The sequence below is a fragment of the Tupaia chinensis genome, unplaced genomic scaffold (assembly GCF_000334495.1).
Source record: "Tupaia chinensis unplaced genomic scaffold, TupChi_1.0 Scaffold000086_1, whole genome shotgun sequence".
Taxonomy (NCBI): domain Eukaryota; kingdom Metazoa; phylum Chordata; class Mammalia; order Scandentia; family Tupaiidae; genus Tupaia; species Tupaia belangeri.
The window spans coordinates 938631-948274 of record NW_006159548.1 but is presented as its reverse complement, the minus strand read 5'-3'; the positions used below and the strand labels follow the sequence as shown (position 1 = coordinate 948274).

General features: G+C 41.0%; 1 protein-coding gene across 1 annotated transcript in view; it reads left to right on the top strand.

Annotated features, from left to right (window-relative positions):
* Positions 1-2450: 2450 nt before the first annotated feature.
* The window catches only part of GRSF1 (G-rich RNA sequence binding factor 1), a gene marked incomplete at its 5' end in the record, with an annotated part of 16467 nt that continues 9273 nt past the window's right edge, over positions 2451-9644 (top strand). The window contains 4 exon segments of the mRNA XM_014585730.1: positions 2451-2607; positions 4117-4272; positions 5199-5342; positions 6337-6472. Coding sequence (XP_014441216.1) covers positions 2451-2607; positions 4117-4272; positions 5199-5342; positions 6337-6472 — 593 coding nt within the window.

Sequence of the window (9644 nt, the reverse complement as noted above, 5' to 3'; positions counted from 1 at the left end):
CCGGCCGCGCGCACGCGCCCTCCGCGTGCGCCTCGCAGCCGCGCCCGGGGACCGCGACGCGCGCCGCACCCCCTGCTCGCCTTCCTCCCCGTCTTCCTATTGGGCCCCGGCGCAGGGGACGCTGTCTCTGGCCTCGGGGTGTCTCCTTGTTTTGTTTTCCCCTCGAGCGTCTGGTCAGTGGGGCAGTGTAAGTGTGGCTGGGTGAATGTTGAGGCCTTGTTTCCCGCCGGCCCCATGGTAGGTTTTGTGAGGCTGCTGACGCCCCCGCCCCGCGTCCCTTTGGCTCTCCGCCTGCGGTGGTGAGGTTGGGAGGCCCGACCCGGCCGAGGTTGAGGACTGTCGGTGTAGCGGGCAGCAGGCCCTGGCGGCCCGGCGCCGCGATCCCAGCGGATACCGAGGCTCGCGCACAGTTACTGGGCTGGCTGGCGGGGAAGGCGCTTGGTCCCCAGCGAGCCCTCTCCTCTCCTCCCCTTCCCCCCGAGAAAGGCGAACTGCCCCACTTTACTGAAGGTCACCTCTGCAATTCCACTTCCTCTGACAGAAGGTCCCTTAGGACTGTGGGTCACTGTCGACTGGGAGAACAGTTTGGAGTCTTAGGTCTGGGGAGTAGCGGGGAGGCGGCGCTGAGGGTCGAGAGGGTCGAAGCCACAATTTGGGGTCCTAGATAGGAGTAAATCTATAGTGTTTTTTTTCCCTTTCCTTAAAAAAAAGAAAAAGTCATTATGTACTTTGAAGAACCCAGATTGCAAATAGTCTGCTTTGCATCTGATTCTTTTCTCTCCTGCTCATCTGGCATCTGCAGAGTGCACTCTTTTTGACTGCCCAGCCCTTGATGCCTTGGTCATATTTATCTCAATTCAGTTTGTGCTTCTCCTTGAACTTTATAGAAACTGGGAGGCTGATCAGCATGGCTGTTGTCTGCCAGTGGCTGAGCTAATTGATTTGAATCCTGGCCGAATACTTTCAGCTACCCTTTTCTGTAAATGCTTGTAATGCTTACGGAATTCTGGGAAAACAAGGAAAATTGACTTAAATATCTAATAAGTCTTTGTGAGCTGGCTTTCTCTTCTCAGTTGCTTTAAAATTATTTAATTAAATGAATAATAATAATTACTATTATTTTAAAATTTGTTACAGGGTAGTGAATTCACCAGAGAGAGAAGTAGGGAGGGAAGGAGGGAGGGAAAGGGAGAAAGCACACTGCCAGGTCCTGGACTTGAACTATGGTTGGGTCTATGGGCGTACAGTGCCTTAACCACCAAGCCACTTACTGGCCCCTTCAGTTGCTTTTTTCTGTGAAACCGACAATAATAGATAGTGGGTTGGGCATCTACTCTGTTAAATACTGTGCTTATATATATTAACTCCTTAAAATTAGACATTAAGGCTACATGGTAGATGGTACACAGGTACTCTGTTCTTAGCAAAGTATAGTATAAGTTTTACAGCCTGGTGGTTTTCCCACATTGTGGTTATAGTGCTTATCCAGTTCTTATTAAATTCCAGTTTTGCTTAGTCTTAGAAAATAAAACTCTCTGGATAGCTCTCAAGTCTTTGTTACCTGACACTGCTGCAGTTTCACTTTATGATCTTTCCTATTACTCAGTTGTTTTGGTGTACTGGATAACAGATTAGCTTTTCCAAGGCATCCTTCCATTCTCCATTGCATCCTTCCATCTGGATTGACTCACTCTTCATTGTCTCTAATTTCCTGGTGCCCAATGAAAGATACAGATTGAGTCCAACACTCAAGGCCTGCTGCTATATGGTTCCAAATTCTTTTTGCTAGCTCATCTTCTTTGGCTCCTAATTAGGCTTTACAATTTAGACAAATGGGATTCATTTCAAAGAGCCTTTGTTCACACTGCTTTTACCTCAGACTGAAATGCCCTATCTTTTACATATCCATGTCAGAATTCTTTCCCTCCTTCCAGTCTCATCTCCTATCACATCCTGGTTCTTCGGTTAGTATTCTGTTTTGCATTCCTGTAGTATTTTGTATCTTAATTATTTCACTTGTATCTTAATTATATCATTTAACACAGGTTGTTTTGTATGGTCATTTTACTCTAGATGATAAGGTCTTAGAGATGAGAACCCACTCTGGTGCACTGGGGGACCTCTTTTTATGGCTTAACTAAAACCTACTCTGGTGCACTGGGGGACCTTTTTTGTATGCCTTAACTAAAACACTATTTTTAGACAGAATTTGGGAGTGATGAGTTAAAGAAAAAAAAAAATCTTTGAATAGAACATATGTCCTGCTAAACCATTAGGATGTCTCTGGTTATTGGTTTAGAATGTATATTTTAAGTCAAAACAGTATGAGTTAGACTTGTAAAGTTTGTAGATTTCAGCCAAAACAGGGTGAATTAGGCTTGTAAAGTTAGCTTGTGGGAGTCAACATTTTGTCATGAAATATTTTTACATTTCTTGATTTCTCTTGGAAGGAGTCCAAAACTACCTACCTGGAAGACCTTCCAACACTCCCTGAGTACGAATTGGCTCCATCCAAGTTAGGAGAGGAAGTGGATGATGTTTATCTCATTCGAGCTCAAGGATTGCCCTGGTCATGCACTGTAGAAGATGTGCTTAACTTTTTCTCAGGTATGGTTTATATATGTTTATAATATGTAATTTTGTCTGAGAAAAAGGTAGTCCTACAAAATCCAAGTCATTCTAGGCTTAGACATCTTCTTCGATGTCAGTTTCATGGTTTGGGAATTGTCTCATTCTGGCACGTTACTTATTACCAAATGACACCATGTGTACCATTTATGGTATATACCAGATTTAAAGACTTAGAATATAACAGAAGTATTTAACGTTAAAACTACATGGGGAACCAGCAGATGGATAACAGTTACATTGCTGGACTCCTATGTAGTCAACCGCAGTACGAATTCTGGACCAGTGACTTAAAACTCACACTGGGCGTGTGTGCATACATGCCCAAGATCCAGAGGAAAGAATGGAGAAGGGATTGTGGTATAGCCATCCCCTGGGGGGAGGGGGAGGTGATCTTATCACTTTCTGTCTCTCTGGCGAGCTCACATGCCTCATAGCAAAAATCTCTCTCTTAAAAAAGAATACAAGATTGCTTAGTATCAAGTGATAAAGTTCTCTCAATGATATGTTTGGAAGGTTTACCATTGTTTTCATATGTGTGATTTTTAATTTTTCTCTTAAGAGGCTTTTAGAAGGTATTACCATAAAAAGTTGTGAGAGGATGTAATTTAATGGGTTGTCAGAGAAGTCATGATGCTTGTTTGCATAGAAAAACAGAAAAAAATACATCACAATGCTCCGACAATGCAGTATTATCTACTTTAATGTGCATAGCCTTGTGTGGATCAAACATTTTATAAAGTCACATGCTACTCACATATTTGATATTCCTAATAAATAGGCAGTAATAGATGTCTTTCTTTGGTAATGAAAAAAAAAAAGGTAAATATGGTAGCAAATTTTTTCTCTTTTCTCTTAGATATCTTAGAATCCTATGGATACATTTTCTTGTTTTGTTTTTGCTATAGGGTGTGTATGCTCACCAGAGAGAAACAAGTAAATAAAGAGGGAGAGTGAGAAGTCACTCCCTGGGGGATGGCCATGCTTCCCTTCTGCATTCTCTTCTTGGGACTTCAGGCACACACACACACATGCCCGAAGTGATTTTTCAAGTCCCTGGGTCCAGAACTCGAACCATGCAGTTGACCATGTGGGATCCAGCTGCCTTATCCTCTATGCTACCTCCTGGCCCAAAGTCCTATAGATATGATTTTAAAGGAAGGTCTTTATGTATGTATAAACCCAACTATATTATAATTCTTGAAGTAATTAGAAAATGATTGTGGAAACCTTGGAATGGACAAACACATTTTGTGTTGGGCTTAGCCTGATTTGCCATTCATTGGTTAGCAGGTCATAAACTTATGTGCTTAGGTTTGATTCTCTGTTTCTACTTGGGACATTAAGAGACTGTTACCTCATTAGCATTTGAGTAGCTTTAGGAATATGAAAGGCCCTTTGGTTCCTTGGTTCCTGCTTTACAGTATGGTGATTTGTAAAATGGAGCTAAAAGCTTAATTTCTATTTTTAATATTCACATTCTTTTAGACTGCAGAATCCGCAATGGCGAGAATGGGATACACTTCCTCTTAAATAGAGATGGGAAACGAAGAGGTGATGCCTTAATTGAAATGGAGTCAGAACAGGATGTGCATAAAGCCTTAGAGAAGCACCGCATGTACATGGGTCAGCGGTATGTGGAAGGTATGTCAAGTAAGATTCTAGCTTCTTGGGGTCATTGCTTTAGATTTATACTTTCAAGGCCGTTTCCATTTGATCTTTAATAGTAGTGAAGTAGTTAGATCTTATGTTTCTCTTACTTTTTTCTCTTTGTTTTATTGCCAGAGGGTTCAAGTGATGGAGAGAGGGAGAAGGAGAGAAAGCAGTCTCCAGTGGGGCATGACCACACCACAGTTCTTTTCCTCCACTTCTCCATCCCATCAGGATTTGGGGCATGCACGCACACATACCTGGCATGGTTTTCAATCTCCTGGGGCCAGAATTTAAACTGGTTGGCCATGTGGGATCTGGACCTTAACAACAGTGCTATAGGGCTGACCCAATAGTTAGATATTATGCATTTTTTTTTTTTCGGATTTTTTTTTTTTTTTCCAGCTTGTAGAAATTAAATTCAGAGAGATAATCTCAGTTTTATAAAATGAGGATGTTGGTCAAATTTATCTTACAAATTAGTCAATATTCAGTAAGTGTCATTTGTTTTCTCATGACAAGTACATAAATGTTAAGACCTGACTTTGCATTGGCCAGCAGGTGGCATGGTGGTTAAGGGGCCAAATCCCATATGGTCGACCCTGTGGTTAGAGTCCAGGACACAGAAGCCTGAGAAACACATTAGGCACATGTATGTGTGTGCCCCAAATCCTGAGAGAATGGAGAAGAAGGAACTACATGGCCATTCCCCTTAGGAGGGTGATTTCTCACTTTCCCTCTCTCTGTCTCTCCATTGAGTGTATGCTTCCTATAGCAAAAACACATAAATATATAAAGGGGAGCGTAGTTTGTGAATTCTTTGCCCACCAAGTGGTAATGTATTTGATTTCTTTAAAAACATTGACTTCTCCCTTTGTTATGTAAATGTTGCATATCTTTTTTTTTTTTTTCCTTTGTAGTATATGAGATAAACAATGAAGATGTGGATGCCTTAATGAAGAGCCTACAGGTCAAATCTTCACCTGTGGTAAACGATGGTGTGGTGCGTTTGAGAGGACTTCCTTATAGTTGCAATGAGAAAGACATTGTAGACTTCTTTGCAGGTGCTTTGCTAGTTTTTATGTTTGGGGCCCCGTATCTTTTTCTCTCATTCTTTCCTTTGATACCTCACATGAGCCTTTTCCTAGAAACAGCATGTAGTTAAATTAGGTTCTGGAGGGAAGAGCTTTTTACTTGAATATCTCATTCTTACAGATATAAGTGTTGTGATCTATCAGGCAGATCTTTGGGGAATATCAAATTCAAAATAATTGTACAAGATTTTGTTTTACTGTTCAAGAAAATGTCTTATAATACATGGAGTTTTTGCCTAAGACAGTATCAGTTTATGTGATTTAAAAATATTTTCTAATTCCTGGCCATAAAATGTATACCATTGGCAGTAATGTTGGTGTAAGTCTCTTTTGTCTCCTAATATATTGGGTTGATGGAAAAGTCATGACATGGGGCCAGCAGATGACATAGCGGTTATGTCACTGGACGGCCACATGGCTAACTGTGGTTCGAGTCCTGGAGTCGATGGCTTGAAACTCACACTGGGCACATGTGTGTGCATGTTGATGATCCCAGGAGGAGAACAAAGAAGGGACTGCAGTGTGGCCTTCCCCCGAGGGGTAATTTCTCACTTTCCCTCTCACTGTATCTGTCTCTCTCTCTCCCTGGTGAGTGCACATGTCCTAAGGCAAAAACCCCTTAAAAAAATGAAGAAGGAAGAAAAGTCTTGATGCATTTTTGCATTAAAAAAAAACAGAAAAATATGTCATGACTGTTCTGACCACCCAATATAATCATAGCCAAAAACATAGTAGAAGGGGGAGAGTGAGTTTTAGATGTACTGCTTGGACCTTATATGTTGTGGAAATAATAGGTATATAGGTATTAATAACTTTCGGCCACATAATAATTTTCTTCCCGTTAAGACTGGGACTGGAAAACAGCATAAAAATTTTATTAGTGCATAAATGAGTGTGTTAATTCTAAGGATAAAAAATGTTCCTGTTGGTAGCACTGATTTAGAATATTTTTTTGGTGTTCTAGGACTGAATATAGTAGATATCACTTTTGTGATGGACTATAGAGGGAGAAGAAAAACAGGGGAAGCCTACGTGCAGTTTGAAGAGCCAGAAATGGCCAACCAAGCGCTGTTGAAACACAGGGAAGAAATTGGCAATCGGTCAGTGAACTGGATATTTTTTTCTTCTTTTTTTTTCTTTTTAGGTTTCTGCCATAGGGTGTGAGCCCTTGCCAGAAATAGAGGAAAAGTGAGGTCACCATCCTGGTGGGATGGCCAACCGATAGTCCCCTCTCTTCCATTCTCCTCTTGGGATTTTGGGCACATATGCACATATGCCCTGTGTGATTTTTGAAGCTGCTAGGTCCATAACTCCAACCACGGTCAGCTGTGTGGGAATCTAGTGTCCTGACCACCGCACCACCTGCTGGCCTTGTGAAGTGGATAGTAATGATGCCAAAGTATCAGACTCCTGGTCATTTTGATGAGTGTACTATAATGTTAATGTAAAATTATTCAAACTCGGAAAAATAGAAGTGTGATGAGCCAACAAATGCTCATTGCTTGGATTAACACATTAATATATTTGTTTCATTTGATTTTTCGTATGTATTTTTAAAAAATATTTTCTTAGAATCATATTACCATATCCAGTGAAATCAGCAATAATAGCAATAATGTATTATATATTTTTAAAATTATTTATCTAATTAATTAATTTATTATTATTACTCACTTTGACCAGAAAGATACACACACACACACACACAGAGAGAGAGAGAGAGAGAGAGAGAGAGAAAGCAAGCTGCCAAGCCTGGGACTTGAACTACAGTTGGTCATGTGGGAGTCCAGCACCTGAACCACTATGCCACCTGCTGGCCCCACAGTAATATATTATCTAGTAAGCCAATAACCACATTTCCTCAATGAAACAAAAGATTGTTTTTTTATAGTTGGTTTATTTGAACCAGAATCTAGACAAGATACACACGTTGCATTTAACTGTTACCTCCGATTCTCTTAAACTAGAGTAAATCCTCTCTCTCTTTTTTTTAATTCCCTAATTTAAAAATGCAATAGACTTAAAATTTTGCTATAAGGCATGTGAGACAGAGAAAGTGAAAAAGCATGGGGGTGGGAGGATGATACACCCCAATTTCTTCTCCATTCTGTTGGGATTTTGTGCATGCACAGCATGTGTTTGGTGTGTTTTTCAAGCTGCCAAGTCCCGAACTCAAACCACGCTGTGGGTCCTGTGAGATCTAGTCACTTTGACCATCTTGCTATCTGTTGGCCCAAGATTTACTTAAAAATAATTTTTTTAGACTTTATTTATTTATTTAGAATTCAAGATATAGCATGTACATGAGAGAGAGGTCGGGCAGGGGAGAGAGGGAGGGATTCCCTGCACAGAATCTAGTTATGCTGCAATACTCCCTCAATCCTCCAGCCTTAGTACTTGTGTGTGTGCAAGGCGTGTTTCTGGGTGACCGGGCTGGGTATTTGAACCTTGGGCAACTTGTGGTATCTGGCTTCTATTGAACATTACCTCTGTGCCATGGAACTGGCCTACAATTGAGTTTTGAAGAAATTGGGTCCGTTGTCATACAGCGTCTCATGTTCACATGATATGAGTCTGCATAAAGGATAAGTGGATTCTTTTGAACTTTAACAAAGTGGGTTGTTTTAACTTGAATTTTGAGATATAGTCAAAAATGTCAAATTTTAAATTGTTGTTTTGCTGCTTTTTCTTCTCAGTCCCTTTGAAGTTAAAACAGAAACAAAAACCTAGAAAAGCAATCATTTCCGAAGCTGGTGTATTTCAGAATCTACTTAGAATTGGTTAAGTGATCTTTTTTAAAAATAATATTTTTTTATTTAGCTTCATTTATTTATTTATATTTTTTAATTTGACAAGAGAGGGACAGAGTGAGAGAGAGAGGGAAAGTGAGAAAGCAAGTCACAGGTCCCAGACTTGAACCATGGTTAAGGGTGTGGGAGTCCAGCACCCTTAACCACCATGCCACCTGCCAGCCCCAAGAGGTCTTTTTTAAGAGGTAATGTTCATCTAGTTTTTACAGGTCTATAAATGCAAATTTTTTTTTTTTCTTGAGTGATTTTTGCTACAGGGCACGTGTGCTTGCCTGAAAGACAGAGAGAGACAGAGAGAGAGAAAGTGAGAAATCACACCCCAGGGAGGATGGCCACGCCACAATCCCTTCTCCTCCATTCTCCTCTCGGGATCTTGGGCATGCATGCACATGCGCCCAGCGTGAGTTTAGGCCACCGGCTCCGGGAGTCAAACCGTGGTTGACTACATGGGAGTCCAGCAACATAGCCATTACGCTAACAGCTGGTCCCAATGCAAATGATTTTTACGACTAATGTTTAATAACCTAGTTGAAAAAGCAGTGTTGAAAACTGGTTTCAGAACCTTTGATTTAGTAGTCCAACTGTCATAAATATACCAAGTCAGAAACCCCTGACTTGCCACAAGTCCTTCTCCATTCTCCTCTTGGGATTTTGGATATGCATGCACATGGGCCTGGCATGATTTTTTTTTTTTTTAAATTCAGGATAGAGCATATGCAAGAGAGAGTGAGGGAGGGAGGGAGTTAGAGAAGGAAGGAGGAAACTGTTACCTTGGGGTAAAGATTAAATTACTGGGCCAGCCAGGTGGTGTGGTGGTTAAGGTGGCTGGATCCCACATGGGCAACTGTATGGTTCGAGTCCTAGACTGGATGACCTGTAAAATACTCTAGGTGTGTGTGCTTATGCCCACTCAGAATCCCGAGAGGAGAATGGAAAAGGGATTGCAGCATGGCCATCTCTGGGGGGTGCTCATCGCTCTCTCTCTTTCTCTGTCTCCAATAAGCCCGCCTGCAGACTTTTTAATTTATTTAATTCCATTTGTTTTTATTATTTTTTTAGTTTGATGTGAGAGAGGAGAGGGAGAGAGAGAGAGAGAAAGAGAAAGTGAGAAAGTAAGCCACCAGGTCTGAGACTTGAACCACCACGGTCAGCCATGTGGGAGTCCATCATCTTTAATGCCATCTTGCCCACATGCAGATTTAAAAGAGTGGTTTCTCATCAGCTAATATCTTTTTTTTAACTTTATTTATTTTCATTTGACCAGAGAGAGACAGAGTGAGAAAACAAGCCACCAGGTCCGGGACTTAAACTGCGGTTGGCCATGTGGGAGTCCAGTGCCCTTAACCACCATGGCCATCTGCCGGCCCTGCTAATATCTTTATTTATTATTTTCACCCATCTGTTAACTTTGGATACCTGTATTTTATAAGCTATTGTAAATATAATAATATATAATATATAA